This window comes from Mus musculus, chromosome 1, assembly GCF_000001635.26.
Source record: "Mus musculus strain C57BL/6J chromosome 1, GRCm38.p6 C57BL/6J".
NCBI classification, from domain to species: Eukaryota; Metazoa; Chordata; class Mammalia; order Rodentia; family Muridae; genus Mus; species Mus musculus.
This window is the reverse complement of record NC_000067.6, coordinates 60,903,560-60,919,580: the sequence shown is the minus strand read 5'-3', so window position 1 is coordinate 60,919,580 and position 16,021 is coordinate 60,903,560. Positions and strand designations below refer to the sequence as shown.

The following is a 16,021-nucleotide window of genomic DNA, read 5'->3' as shown; positions in this document are numbered from 1 at the left end:
TGTTTATGTAGTTTCAAGAAAGAGAGTTTCAAAGTAAAATGTGGCAAAGGTTTTTTTTATTAGATATTTTCTTTATTTACATTTCAAATGCTATCCCGAAAGTTCCCTATTACCACCCCCCTGCCCTGCTCCTCTACCCACTCACTCCTACTCCTTGACCCTGGCGTTCCCCTGTACTGGGGCATATAAAGTTTGCAAGACCAAGGGGCCTCTCTTCCCAATGATGGCCGACTAGGCCATCTTCTTCTACATATGCAGCTAGAGACACGAGCTCTGGGGGTACTGGTTAGTTCATATTGTTGGTCCACCTATAGGGTTACAGACCCCTTTAGCTCCTTGGATACTTTCTCTAGCTCCTCCATTGGGGGCCCTGTGTTCCATCCTATAGATGACTGTGAGCATCCACTTCTGTATTTGCCAGGCACTGGCATAGCCTCACTGGAGACAGCTATATCAGGGTCCCTTTAGCAAAATCTTGCTAGCATATACAATAATGTCTGGGTTTGGTGGCTGATTATGGGATGGATCCCCAGGTGGGTTAGTCTCTGAATGGTCCATCCTTTTGTCTTAGCTCCAAACTTTGTCTCTGTAACTCCTCCCATGGGTGTTTTGTTCCCTATTCTAAGGAGGAATGAAACATCCACACTTTGGTCTTTGTTCTTCTTGATTTTCTTGTGTTTTGCAAGTTGTATCTTGGGTATTCTAAGTTTCTGGGCTAATATCCTCTTATCAGTGAATGCATATCAAGTGACTTCTTTTGTAATTGGGTTACCTCACTCAGGATCATATCCTCCAGATACATCAATTTCCCCAAGAATTCCATAAAGAATGTGGTAAACTTACCTATTAATGTCTATCATAGTCATAACCAAGTAAGCATATAAGAAAGAGAAACCTCTCCTCTCTCTCATCCATACACTGGCATAGCTCTGGACAGATAGGATAGAGGAAGTTGATCTGAACTGAGAAAGAAGAAAGTATATAGGCAATAAAGCATGGGCTCTAAGGAGACATGACCCTCAAAAGAGAAGTGTAGCCATGGCAACTACGCTTCAAGAATCATTGCCTCTTTTATTTGTGATCTCCCAACATGATTCCTTGGACTTGTAAGTTAACAGCATAATGACATCAATATTTTGCAAATGCAATCCCAGTTAAGCTTAAACTAGGTATGTGTCTAATATGGCCATTGAAGAGTCTCTGCTGGAGTACAAATAAATTTAGTCGGCTTTAACAATTGGAGAAGGAGATCATAAAATTGAGAGTATTCTTCCCATAAAATGATTGAGAACATGACACAAATGTAGAATGTGGTGGGCATTGAACTCATACTCCAGAATCTTAAAGGTTTAAGACAAGATGAATTAACTCATACAGAGATTTTCTTATCAGAGGAATGGAGATTAGACTGAACTACTCAATAAAACACAGAAAGCTTTTTAGTAGAGGACAGTTATCCCTCCCAAAGTCCCAGAGAGCCTAGGTCCCCAGCACTTTAGGCCTTTGGCTAGAGCATCTCCAGTATGCCTAAAGCTGTGAGGATCCCTAGAGGGCTTCATTCAAGCTAGGCATAAAATTCAGGCATACTTGAAACTATTAGAGGTGAAACCAAAGGTGGCTGTGAAACAGAAAAGGGGGATTTGTGTGGGCTTAAAGTGCCAGTAATCTTAAGCACGAGGATGGGGGTTGAGATATTAGGAGAAGACTAGGAAAATGACTCAATGGACAGAGCCTTGCTACGCAAGTACTAGTCGTTTGGACCACTGGACGCCATGTGAGGCTAAATGCGGTAACCCATCCTGGATTCCCAGTGTTCCTGTGAGACGGGAGTCTCCTGGGTCAGTGAGACTTGGCACACAGTGTCACACAACAAAGACCCTGTCTCAAAAAGGAGGAAAGGTAAGGGACAATACCTGAGGCTGTTCTCTGACCTCCATAGACACTGTGGTACACACCACACACACACTGGACTTACACACCACGTGTGCATGTGAAAACACACAAACAGGAGTTTTAAATAAATATACTTAGAGATAAAGATAGAGAAATAGAAATAGCAGAAATGAGGTTATCATAACTGGAAAAAATGAATAAAGGCATGTGCTTGGGTGGTAAGGAGATGAAGCCAATTCTGCAGCCCTGAGAGTTCTGTCTCACTCCCCTGTCATCTACATCTGTGTCTGAAAGTCAGGGCTTCCTGTGTATAATAGACTAGGTTTCATTTAGACACATGGAATATTTAGGCTTTCTTGAGACCTGTTCCCAGAGCTACATGGGTTGGAATACAAAGATAAGGCCAGTCTTCTGGTCTCAAGACAATGTCCCTTTCTGATTGCTAAAGGTAAACGAAATAGCTGTTAGAAAAAGCTTTTATGTGTCCATGGTCCTTTGGCCATTGAGACATATTACTGTTGAAATTTGCCTAGAGATATTTGGAGCTGAAAGACATTTACATATTTCATCAAGGATATCAACCAAAGACCAAGAGAGCAGGAAGCAGAGCCTCCCGTGTTATACCAGCATGTTTTAGGTAATAACCACAACCCTGTATGGAAACATCTGTTTGTTTTTACTTGGCAAGCCTTTCTGGAATGCTTACAGTAGCTGTCTCATTTGTTAGGACTTTGGGGAGCTGTGTGTGTGCAAGAGTGAGCAAATGGGAGAGAGAGAGATACTGACAAAGAGACAAAGACACAGGGAGAGAGACGGAGAGACAGGGACAGACAGACAGAGACACACAGAGAGAGACATAGGTAAAGAAAGCCACCTAAGTGATCATGAGAAAGAAAACACTAGGAGCTTCTGGGAGATTTCCAGAGCCTCGCCATCCGAAGCCTCTGAGTCAGAGCACAGAGAGTCAAGGCCCTGAGCCAGCGTCTGTGGCAAGTGTTCCAACGTGTTCAGTAACAGGTGGTCTCCAACCACACAAAGAATGCTGCACATGACAATAACAGGATGTGGAGGTCAAGAATGAGAAACTTTACGTGACACTAATCAGGCTAATGGTACACCTTGGTGAACCAAGAATCAGAGAAACTTGAATTGGCCCAAATCTTGAGTGTTGTTAATAACACAGAAGAGTAGATATGTTTCCTCTACGTCTGTAAAATCGTCCATATCTAAGACACAGGGGAACTCTCCATTTACAATGAAGACTAATCAAAACAGCCACGGGAGGAACATCTAACAGCCCTGGGAGCTGTTATGGCAACAGTAATCAGTTAGTGAAACTGCGGGTAAGAAAGAGGAAGTGGGGAATCTGGATAAAGAGAACTGCGTGTAAAGTTTAAAGGATGGTTGTGCCTGAATTTTATCCAAAAAGAAGAAATTAAGAGTACATGATAGACTCTTTCCAGGAATGGGCTTCAGATAACGGCTGGTACATGGCTGATCCATAGAATATTCTTTTCCTCTTTTCACTGATCCAGTTTGTTTCCAGGATTTTTAGCATAAAAGGCTCTACTTAGTGCTGAATGAATCCATAAAAAACAAATGCAGGGGCTGGAGAGCTGGTTCAGGAGTTAGGGGAGCACACTGCTCTTACAGAAGACAGGAGTTGGATTCCCAGCACTGATATCAGGCAGCTGACAACCACTTGTAACTCCAGCTCTAGGGATATCCCACACCTCAGGGGCACCTACACACATCTGTGCATATCCACACACAGACACACGTAATTGAAAACATTTTTCAAAACCAAACACAAACACTACACTTAAAAACAAAGCTGATAAATTGGGCAGCCCATAAAACAATCACAAGAAACTTTTATTTAATTAAAAATATTATACATGTGGTTGCATTTTCATGGAAAATATTGAGTTAAAAAAAAAACACTAACAGTGTTAGTTTTCAGGAACTCTTGTGCATCCCATCCTACCATCTGCTGCTTCCTGTGGCATTAACTTTGTGTTTTCGAGGAGCCATAGTACTTGTAGGGGGTCCTAGTATTGGAACTTCCTAAAAAAACAAACCTACTGGTCTCAGGAATGAGGCATTTCCTTGAAGACAGTGTTCTGTCAGGTTCATACAAACACTGCCAGCTTTTGGTTTCCTTGCAAATCATTGAAGAAAACAAAAGCAGAAACAAAAAATAAAATGAGTGTAAAGACCCAGTTTACACTCCATCACCATCGGTTTATGCAACTGAGCCCTGTGACAGCCTCATCTAGTTTCCAAGCCAGTTGGTGCAGGACCTCGAGTCCAACCTGATGGATTAGTGTCCTAAGCTCCCCAGCCAAACCTCCCCAGGACCCACTGTGGGACGACACTGATACATAGTGTTTATATTCAAACCACCAGCAAATACACAACAGCACATGAAACACCCATGTACAATATTACTTAAAAATACATCTTGGAACACTACAACCTTTGGAACCACTGGCTATGTCACATAGCTCTGTGAATAAATGTTTAAACCTTCGTGTAATTATACATTGTTAAAGAAAATAACAGCATGAAAAATTTAAAAATTATTTAAGTCATAAACATCTCTCAGGTAAATACAAGATGTGTACAATATAATCTCTTCCTTCACCCCCTTCCTTTCTTTGGGCTGTGCCATTCCCTAATGTTCCCTTGACCCCACACCATAATGCTATATCCTTATGCTGCTTCCAAGTGATGCTTTTAGTAAAATGGTTCTGACACAACAGAAATATCCCAGCTCTCTGTTCATGCTCCTTAGCTTTAAATTGTAGTATGCTTAATTGGAATTTTGCATCCAGCTTTCTATTAAAGAGAGGCATACTCTCCTTAAAATATACAAACAGGTAAAAATAGCTGGAGAGAAAAGGAAAGTTGAAATTGCCTCAGCTTTTAGAGACTGAAGTATGCTCCTTCTTCTTCATAAACGGCCTTTCAGTTGATGGGAATAAAATAAGGCTGAAATTGCTTTTCACATTCTGGCTCTGTTGGGGGCATTTTCACATAGACCCCTGTTGTAAGAGGACTTCTTTTCTTTAGCTGCAAAAAACATTTTTTAAAAGGCAATTATTATCAAAGAATATAGAAGCCAATTGCAATCATAATAGGACCCAGTAAATATCGGGTCCCTCCCCAGCAAAAATAAAACATCCACAACGACATACAGAATTATAAACTCTGGGAGATTTTCTTAACTGAGCTAGTCAAATTCACCTTAGATAAATAATTCTGCAAAAGGGAGAAAGGGGCTTTGAGACAACTTCACCAAGAACAACCAAAATGCCCAAGATAGTTGGCTAGATCGTGTCTGTGGTAATCAAAGCACCTGAAATATTTGAAGGTGGCTCTGATAACCTGCTTTGAAGCTGAATTCTGCATCTCCATTCCTCTTATGTTTGTTAGTGCTTTTTCTTTGTCTGTGTTAGTTTCCAGTCTCTGTCACCTCAACACTTCAACAATGGATGTCTAGTCAGCCAGCCTGGGTGGTAGCTTAATGGTAGATAAAAAAGGAAGACAGCAACAGAACAAAGATTCTGTGAAAGTGTGTGTGTATGTGTGTGTGTGTGTGTGTGTGTGTGTGTGTGTGTGTGTGTGTGTGTGAATATAGATGCAGAAAGAGATACAGAAAGTGGCAAAGGTAGAGAGATGAGGAAAATGGAGGAGTAGGAAGAGTAAGAAAAAGAAGAGAAGAGATGGGGTCAAAGGATATTGCTTGTGATAAGGAAAGCCAGCCTTACACAGACATGGTGGAGGACTGTTCAGAACCCTGACTGGAGACTTGATTCTACACTTCTCTCTTTTCACTGCCAATATACTAAATAAAAACAAGGGCTTTCATTCACTGAGCTAGGGAGGGCATCAAGGCAAGGTAAGTAAGTACATAGATAATGGGGATGGGTATTCTACAAGTATCTATGCCTTGAACAAAGAAGACACAAGAGGGACCAAGAGATGGTGCTTGGTAAAGGACAAAAATCCATCTAGGTGGTTCTAACTAGAAAGGGTTGCCCAGAGACTGCTGTGTGTCCTAGGATTAAGGACATTGCCATGACAGTGACAACCAAAACAGCTGCTCCATGTTGTTCAAACAGTTACTCAAACTGAAACCCTGCTCAGAAGCACACAAACATTCACTGTCAAACATGCTCACGTACAGTATTAGTCATCCCGAAACCTCTAAGGCAAGTGCATGGGGTTCTAGCGTGTTCTTTACCCTATCCTTCCTGCTCCTTGTTTATTGCTTCAACTCAACACCAATTGGTCAGTAGGGTACAACTAAAAGTATCCCCATTAACTGTGGGGAAACGTCAACATCACACTCACCATCTTGCTCAAAGAAACAGCAGTGACCAGGAAACTGTAAAAAAACAACCCCAAGCTAACTGCGACAAGGATCCAAAGGAGGAAGTCAGAATCCGGGCATGGTTCTGGATCTGCAACAGAAGACGAAGCATCAACCTCCTGAGAGAGTTTCCAATTGTGGGGTCCTAGTTCCTCATGGGTAGTAAAAGGAAGTTAGAGGTTCCAGGTTTTGCTAGTCAACCCTAACTTGTATTGGTAAACTATAGGGAAGTCTGGCTACTTATTTAATACATGACTTTCCCAGAGTGCCATCAAAGGGACAAGACTAAACTTCAAGAACAAGTGTCCTAGACTATCAGCAAGCAGTATAAAAAACACATCCCCAAATGCGTTTCATTGCAATCAGAGTGATGGTTATGTAACTTCTCAGTATAAGCAAGACTACTATCTACTAGGGAATTCCTAGCTATGCATCACAGACCTAACTATGAAGGACTCCAAACCAAGGAACAAAACTATTCTGGTGTAAAGACAATAATAATGCAACAGACTTGTTCTTAGTGGAATGGCTTTGCTCACCAATGACATAAATCTGCGTCCCGTTGCCCATGCCCACAAAGTATGGCGGTGGGTACATGAGTTCCACCTTGCAGAGGTACAGTCCCGTGTCAACAGCTCTCAGTCCTTGGATGGTGAGGTTCACTCTGCTTTCATTAAAGGTACCACTGCAGAAGGGGTAATCTAGGAAGCCCACTGTATTCTTCTCTGTGAATGTCGTGGCACAGACCTCAGTCATTTGGTCATTTGTCTGCCGCAGCACAGTCACCCGGACCTCATCAGTGTTGTGTGATGGTGAATATTCACATGGAAAGCTGGCGACACCATGGCTGCTAGCCAACACCACTGAAGGTTGGGTCACCTGTATGGCTGACATGGAAAGTCCAAAGGGCACTTAGTGGGCTCATGATCATCCACGGTTTGAACTATTAGGCCACACCTGAGGCCAGGGGAGGTTCATCTTGGATGAACTCCTGCAAGCTCACCCCTCAACAAACTCATCACTCCCTTCACCCTTTGCCTCTCCACCCATCCACCCTGGCACTCCACTTCCCATCTTTCAGCTGTAGTCAGTCACTCTCCAAGATCCCCTTATTGATAGTTTATTGAAGACAGTTGGCTATGGCAAGGAGAATACTGGTATAGCAAAAAGAAGATCTGGCTCTCATAAAATGTGTCATTTTGGCAAATAATTCTTCCTTTCATTTATTCTCCCCTGCAGTAAGAAAAGGGGGTAGCCTACATGTCAGTACAGCGCCTTCTTTGGTGATAATAGAACTATATCACGCAGGAAACATAGTGAATGGCAGTCGAGACATTCCTGGAGCTTGAGGTGCAGAACCTTGCCTCATCTCTCAAAGTAAGCTTCAAAATTTTCCTACCTACTTATTTATAAGCGTACCTCTGTCAACCAGGAGCAGTTGAACCTCAGGTCAATGCATTGGTCACCCTTTTCCTGGCATCACTGTGGTAGAGTGGTGTATACATCAGTCAAGGAAGCCACAGAGCTGAGGGCACCAGGGTCATTTCCTCTCTGGGTTGAGACAACCCTGCTTTAACTTCTGTGGGCTTCCCCTGCTTCCCTGCCACCTCTTCTGCCTCCCTTCTTTCCTTCACTTAACACTTTCCTTGTCCTTGGGGTTTTTGTTGTTGTTGTTGTTGCTGCTGCTGCTGCTGCTGTTTTTGTTGTTTTCTCTTTCCTCCCTGTATACTACAGAAGAAAGGAGTCCAGCTCTCTATACAAACATGCCTTCATCATTAGAAATTAGTGGGTTTGCAGTCCGGTATTGGTGGTACAAATCTGCAGTCCTAGCAGCCAGCAGATGAAGGCTACATAGCAAGTGCAAGGCCAGCATCAGCTAAACAACAAGACATTGCTTTACAAGACAAAGAACCACAGGCAGAAGGGCTGGAGATGTAGGTCGGTGGTAGAGTGCTTGCCTAGAATACACACGATCTCGGGTTGTACTCTCAGCACACAAAAGTGGCTTTCTGTCATATTGCCTTTTCATAACTAACCTGGATGTTTTCCGGTCAGTATTGAAGATTACACCCAAAACTTAAACTGAACAATGTCATTGGTAGTTTACTAACATAGATTGTAAAAACAAGACAATAATTAGTTTTCAGTGTATTGCAATCTTGAATACTACCCCAGGCTTAGTTTCCAAGACCACCTCTCCTATCCATAAACCAGGCTATATAGATACCCTAGTCTCTTCTGAAAGCACCTGTACTGATTAGCATCTGTCCTCAGAAAAGAGAACAATATGGTGGCAGTTGCCATGGTTACTCCATCAGCTTAGCGGGTGAAACAGCAGGTGTCTGCCTAGCCTTCATCTCTACTATCAGAGACTTTCTGCAAGCACCCTTTGCTCATGGAAACCCCACTAGAGTGTTTAAAAAATGTTCTCTCCCACATTAAAGTTTTTGTGGCCTATTCAGACAAGAAACTGTCCATGACTTATTTAGTAAAATTAGATTATCAAATATCATTTGTGCATCAGTGTCACACAAACTATGTGATTTCTTAATTTAAAAGATCTAGAGAGAGATGCTCAGGGTCCAGTAGATATGTACATCTCAAGGCACATAACAAGCCTGGTATTAGCCTTTCAAAAGTTTCTATTTCATCTGAAAAAACAGGGATTCGTACTTAAAAATCCATGGATAGTTAATGAAACAATTAAGGATTTTATGAAGAAAAAAAATAATAAAAAGACTCTTAGGCCAAAAAGCTGATAATTGTTTTCTTCCTTTCTCCCTTTCTCCCTTCCTCCCTCCCTCCCTCCCTCCTTCCTGTCCTCCTCCCTTCTCTCTTCTTTCTTTTTCCCTCCCTTCCTCCCTTCCTTCCTTCCTTCCTTTCTTCCTTCCTCTCTTCTCTCTTCCTTCCTCCCCTTTTCTTGTCTTTCTATCACTTTGCCTTTCTTTCTTCCTTCGACTTAAAACTATTCCATCTTTAAAATAATTAACTAATTTATTTTCCCTTTACTTACTACTTCTTCTATTCTTTGAGATTAATATAATTACATTATTTCTCCTTTCTCTCCTCCAAACCTTCTCATGTACCCCTCCTTGCTTTTCTTTCAAATTCATGGCCCCCCTTTTCATTATTTGTTGTGATATGCACAGACTATAGTTATAGTCATTCTTAATGAAACCTGCCCATTCTATATGTTATTTGCTTTTTGTTTTGAAGGCTGACCATATGTTATTGGATAGTCAGCTGGTGTGCTTTTCCCTTGGCAATTTCCTACTCTCCATATTCCTTGGCTTCCTGTAGTTATTGCTATAGTGCTGAAGCATCTTGGTCTTTCCCCATCCACTTGGGTATGTCTATTGTTATTCATGTCCTTATTCAGCTCAAGTTTAGGCAGTCGTGTTGGTGAGACTTTATGGGTGTACCATTTGACATCCTAAGAGACACAATCTCTCAGTAAACTCTATGTACCTTTGGCTCTCATAGTCTTTCTGCCCCCTCTTCTGCTATGTCCCCTAAGCCTTAGGTGTGATAATTTAAAGAACTAAGAGTGTCTCAAAATCTTAAAGTGAATGAGGAAAACTTCTTATTTATTTGAATTTAGGTAAGTTTTGGGGGTGGGATTGGGGGTAAGGAGAAAAACCTTAATGTTACTGTGATATCAAGATCAAATGTACTCACGATTTCAAATGCCCCCCTTAAATCTCTTAACTTTACAGGATTTTCTAGCAGTGACAAAGAACTTGTTCTCCCCCATATGGGACTTAAGGAACTCTCATGGTTCCTTAAGTCCCAGCTGAGATCCCAGCAAGCTGCTGTGGCTAGTCTCAGCTCCTTCGCTACTGCTAGACCTCCTATATTCTTCTTGGAACTTGTCTGTAGGAAGCTGTTAAACCAAAAAGTAGAGGGTTTGGCTTTAACTTCTGGCATTTCTATAAATCACTGTCCTCAGCTTCTGAAAGAAAAAAAAAAAACGAAACCCATGTAGGAAAAACACCTCCTCCACCTCCATGTTCCAGAAGTCTCCACTCACCTTCAGAGAAGACTGGGATGAAAAGAAGAGTGAGCAGGGCTACAAAAGGCCAAGTCCTAGAAGGCAGCTGCAGTTGAGCTTTGTACCTCCGGAGTCCAAGACAAGCCATGGCTGGGGGGCAAATGTGCTGAGGTCCTCAGGGAGCAGAGTAAAACCCAACAGGATCCAGAAGCCTTGAGATGTGTTTGAACCCACACAGACTCGGGGACTTTATATAGACAGCTTTGATCCAAGGTACGTGCTACATATGTGTAGTGCACACACAGGACACCTGAACAGAGAGCCTTTTTGTTTTGGTTTTACGAGAAAGGAAGCCGTGGGTTTAGCTGTTACGTCGTAAAGACGACCTCAAATATTCAAACTAAAACTGAACAAAACAAGCAAATCCATGGATGGAAAATGTACTCAACTTGAAACTGAAGCTTCGAGTCACCTCTGAGGACCTGGAGACGTGGAGTCTTGGAGAGTATAATTTCTGTAGTACAAGGAATCCCTAAATCCCAGTCCCAACTTTATCCAGTCATCTGGTCATCTTTAATCCCCCAGTACTCTTACTTAGCGTCCCATGGCCATCCCTCTTAGTCCTGGAGCTGATGTCTGAATTTCTCTTTGGAAGGCACCAAGAAAAATTGTGTCCTTCTATGAGCCCCTCAGTACACAAAAGGGTTTATTTTTGCCTAACTCCACTTAGTATTTTACTGAGAGAAAAATGCCAAAATCACAAGAAATGAAAGACACACACACATTTGTACATGCACATGCATGCACACATATGCACACACAAACACACACACACAAAACAGGGAAAGGGGCCTCTGGTTTTGTCCGTTGGGAAATAAACCAGATGCTTTTAAAACTGTAACAACGGCAAAATAAAGTTGTGGATGGCCCAGAGAAAGTCAATCCAAATGAAAAGACATTTAAAACCTCCACAGGAGGATGGGCTTTTAAAAAAAATAGTAAAAATTTTCAAAGGTAGAAACTTAAAACTTGGAGGCACAGCTCAGTGATAGAGACGTAGTTCATATACCTCAGCAATGAAGACACAGCTCAGAGGTATAGATGTAGCTCAGTGGTAGAATACTTGCCTAGTATGCAGTAGACCTGAGGTTCAATTCCCAGCACCACCAAAACTAAGGATATATATTACCAGAATTCTTAACCTAAGCTGTAAAGAAGGGCAAACATTCAATCATAAATACTATGGTATTTTTATAATATTAAAATTATTTAGAATGTTCAGTATTTAAAATATTTAAGTATTCTCTATATTAATGCATATTAGATAGTTAGGATAATTAATACACACATATTTGTAGTGCATTTTTAGAAGACTATACATTGAAGACTTCTCTTAAGTCTGGGAAGCTCTCATATAGTTCAAGGATGAGAGGGGTGTTCACTGCAGATCTATAACATGCTATGAATTGTGGGCACTTGGGATGGGATGATGGCAGGATAAAAAAACCTAGTTGGTTGCCTGGCATGGCAGAGGATGCCTTTAATAAGAGCTCTTGGAAGGCAGTGGCAAGTAGATGCTCCCTTGTTTCTGTGGTTTCCTGCCATCTCTGCACCCCATCAGAAGAGGCTCTGTAGAGTCGGGACTGTATGCTTCCTTTAGAGCCTGCCCACTAGCATGTGCTCACACAGGCCTTTCATTCTGCATGCCATTTCCCACCATGCTTCCTTCGGGTCCTATGACAATGACACAAGCTTCCTACGCTGTATTTGCTCCTTCTATTTTGTTGCCTCCTCTCCACATCCCCTAGCATTTAGCTGAGGTGTCAACACCCTAAGAAGCTGCTTGTGAAGTGTCTCTTTTCTAGATTCCCCTAGCACTGTAGAGAAGCCTCCAATCCCCAATTCGTGTGGCAAGAAGCAATAACAACCTAATGGCATTAATAAGGAGCCAGGAACCAGACTGGCACTAAAGACTTTAAGTGTGTGTGTGTGTGTGTGTGTGTGTGTGTGTGTGTGTGTGTGTGTATTCCTGTCCTGTTGGAGAGCCATGGCAGTGGCAATGGCAGGCAGTTATACTTACATCATAATCATGGCAGAATGGGAATGAGATAGATGATAGTGTTGAAGTATTACGCAGTTAGAGAGGAGCAGGAACCATTGGTTCAAGTATGGACATCAGGGCAGTCTTCTTGGAGGAGGGATACACTGGACTCATTATTGATGACAAAAGTAAGAGGTAAGTATTCAGACAGAAAGAGCAGTATTTCCAGAGAACCTGGTGGGAGATGCTGCCTCTGCAAGAGCCAGTGAAACAGAAAAAGCCATCAGCACAACCAAGCTCAAACTTCATAAAACTGTCTTCTTGCCCGTTTTGAAGAGAGGGAGAAAGGGAAGATGGGCTCAAGAACATATGATATATAATCAGGAAGAAGTCTACTGCAAAACCCCAAGCAATAAGAATTCACAAGATTTTCATGTAAAGAACATGTAGTAAATGTATTCTGATTTGCAGAATTTATGGCCTGGGAGGAATGGCGGTCCTTAGTTTCTTTTCCAGTGGCTGTGATAAAATACTCTGACAAAAGTAACATATGGGAAGGGTGTTTAAGTGGGCTCACAGTTGAAGGCTCATAGTCTTGTGTGTAGTATGGTAGTCAAGGTAGCAGGACCTTGAGGTAGCAGCTGTTCACAGCAATTAACCCCATCAACATAATTTCTCACAAGACTGCCCAGAGACTATTAGCTAATCTCTCCCAGGTGTGCCTGGGTGCTTGCTTTCTAAGTGGTTCTAGGTCTTACCGAGCGATTAACAGTAGCCGTCACAAGGACAACGATCAGAAGTTGTCCAAATATTTGCCATTTTATCTCACTCGAGTCTCATAATAACCATACAAAATAAGGATTGTTACTTTTCCCTCTTAATAAAGGGATAAAGCAAGGCCTTGAGAGTTAGCTGACTTATCCCATCCTTGATGAAAAGAGACAAAGAATTCAAAGACAGCTAGATTTGAATCCTACCATGAAGATTTGCCAGCTGTTGCCTTGAGAGCCTACTGTTGCTCAGGCAATGGCTCCAACTCAAGACCTTTTCAAGGGAAATACCATCACATGGGGGAAGAGCGTTCTGACGATGGCTGGCAACCTAGTAAGCAGGAATCTTCTTTTGCTCAAGGCTCACTGTGAAGACAGAAGTGCAGTTATTGGACTAAAGAAGATGGGAAGAGCAAGTCATGGCTTCCATTTGAGAGTATTCAACCTACAGCACCCGTGGAAAGAACCAAACACAGTTTCCAACAGGAATCCTGAGGGAGAGGGTGTGGTCCAAAGACATCAGTTTGTGCATCTATGAACACACTCGTGAAAATTAGATTGATCAGGCTTGAAAGGAACACTCTGGAAATGTTTGGTGAACGAGTGCGAACAGTTCAGCACTGGAAAAGAGTGGAGGTTATAATCGGAACTTTCAAAGAAGTCTTACTGGGTTTTCTAAGTTTGCTTTTATGAAACTATTTCTGTCACCGTAAGAAAATTCAATGGCTATAAAAGAGCATGTGTGAAAGAGTGTTGATGAGAAGATATTCACGTGTATCACTCACTAGATGACTGGGCTGGTAAGCTGGTAAGAGGTAACTGAGTTCTGTAGATAGTAGGGTCCATGCAAGATGGAACATTCTGAAATCACATGCCTCCAGATGCAGTGAGTTAAGAAGGCTGTAATGCCTCCATGGCAGCATTGCCCACAAGCCTGTGTCTCACAAAACTGCTGGCCTGGAGTTACACTTCCTTTTAGAAATTAGTATCCTAGATGATGATAAAAAGAAACCCTGGAAAATAATTCTAGACTGAAGAGGAAGAGGAGTAGATGCTGGGGGGGGGATGTATGATCTTTGATTGTGGGCACCACTGAGAGACACGGGGAAACATCAGGAGCTGTACATTGCAGTAACAACATTCTACTGTTAAGTCTTGGGATATCAGCAAGTAGCCCGTGGTTGACCAAGCACAAATTTTGTGTGTTGGGGGGGGGGGGGGGAGATACGTTAGCTCATGTGTGTTGGAATTAAAGAGTAAAAAGTATACAGCAATAGTGACAATGTTAACAAATTGTGAATGTGGCTAATGAATAAGTGTATGCACATGTTTATTCTCTGTTAAGTTCAAAGTTTGGTTGTTTTTGTTTTTGTTTTTTAAGATTTATTTATTTATTTCATATATTCAGACAAACCAGAAGAGGGCATCAGATCTCATTACAGATGGTTGTGAGCCACTATGTGGTTGCTGGGAGTTGAACTCAGGACCTCTGGAAGAGCAGCTAGTGCTCTTAACTGCTGAGCCATCTTTCCAGCCCCAAGTTTGAAGATTTTCAACATAAAGTGTTAAAAGCAGGAATTTGAAGGCCAGCTATCAGTGTGGAAGCCATATACCACCTTGGAAATAACAGAAATGTAGAGAACTAGTCACCTGCTCAGGATCACTCCCGTTGTCTTTCCTCAGACCCCTCAGACACAGGCAGGGCCCTGTGTCTATTGTACACATTCCCGGTTACATTGGCTTCTAGAGGATTTAGACCAGAATGAAATCAGGGGATTTCCTATCTGCTGTCACCCAAATTCAGACCCTGGGTACAGTGGTAACAGTACTTCCCCATAAGTACTTGTTAAGTGAGTTCCATTCTATGATGTCATTTCTCCCTGAAACTTAGTAGCACTCACCCCACCAAATGGGTCCCTTAAATCTTAAGGCTGATATCTGTTTTCACTGTGGCTAATGTCAGGGTACACTGCCACTGCCCTCCTTGGTATCTACCACAGTAGCTTTTCATTGACTCTCCTATTTGAACCATCTGCTTCTTGCTAAAACCCCAATCAACCCAGCCTGCCAAGTAGAAGACACAAGATTTCTATCCAGTACATGTTTTTCCCTATCACATGACATTACATCATATGGACTGTATTTAACTAATTGCCCCTGTAGACTTCTACCTCTCCTACATCCAATTCGCTTTCCAGGACACTTGCAGACATACCTCACATGTATTAGCCCACCAGGGCCCCTTTGTATAAAGAAGATGATGGAGATCTCCTGTATTTCATTCAGCTTAACCCTCCAGCCTCATTCTCTCCTACCCCTATTCAACCCTCAGAAAATACTAACAACTAAAGGGATCATTGGAGGACTGACCGATGAGCACCAAAGAGCCCACGAAGGTAGTTAATAGTATTGGTCGTGTCCTGCAGACAGAAATTCAAATCCTGGTTGTGCTGTTTCCTACAAGAACTAGTGGAGAATGAAGGACAGCTTGAGAGTCAGTTCTCTTCTTCCACCTCAGATTGTCAGGGTTGGTGGCAATCACCTTTACCTGCTGAACCTGGCCCTTAGAAGACATTTAACTTCTCTGCTCTTCATCTTCTCTGTCCCTAAAGTATGCCTCATTCTAAGGATCTTATTGTTGCTGTAATGATTCGTCAAGCCTGTGCCAACACATCAGTCAACTATGTCCAAAATAATGAGAGGACTAGCTTGAGAGGTACTATGGAGGATGGGGGAGTACACTCTGACCCTGCCTATAGAGCATGGGGGATTTTGCCCTTCGACTAAAATTTAATATTAGCTTATCTGTTAAATGCAAAGTTACAAATTTCCAACTTCAGTTTTTACACACACACACACCTTTCCTTTGGTACCTTTAGTGAATGGGTGAAATGGGGCTCTGTGTTTGTGCTCATGTTTGATGGATTTCTGCCCGTCGTGTCTTCCTC

The 16,021-nt window shown here is 42.2% G+C and overlaps 1 protein-coding gene across 2 annotated transcripts; it reads right to left on the bottom strand.

The window, feature by feature from the left end:
• Positions 1 to 3,748: 3,748 nt before the first annotated feature.
• On the bottom strand, positions 3,749 to 10,556 carry Ctla4 (cytotoxic T-lymphocyte-associated protein 4). Of its 2 annotated transcripts, NM_009843.4 has the most exons (4): positions 10,302 to 10,556; positions 6,811 to 7,158; positions 6,253 to 6,362; positions 3,749 to 4,968 (listed from the first exon to the last, which is right to left on the bottom strand). In NM_009843.4, the coding sequence occupies exons 1-4, from the start codon at positions 10,408 to 10,410 to the stop codon at positions 4,864 to 4,866; spliced, it is 672 nt and encodes a 223-aa protein (NP_033973.2). In that variant the 5' UTR covers positions 10,411 to 10,556; the 3' UTR covers positions 3,749 to 4,863. The 2 variants fall into 2 exon arrangements, with proteins under 2 accessions (NP_033973.2, NP_001268905.1); NM_001281976.1 differs by lacking the exon at positions 6,253 to 6,362.
• Between the last annotated feature and the right edge of the window lie 5,465 nt (positions 10,557 to 16,021).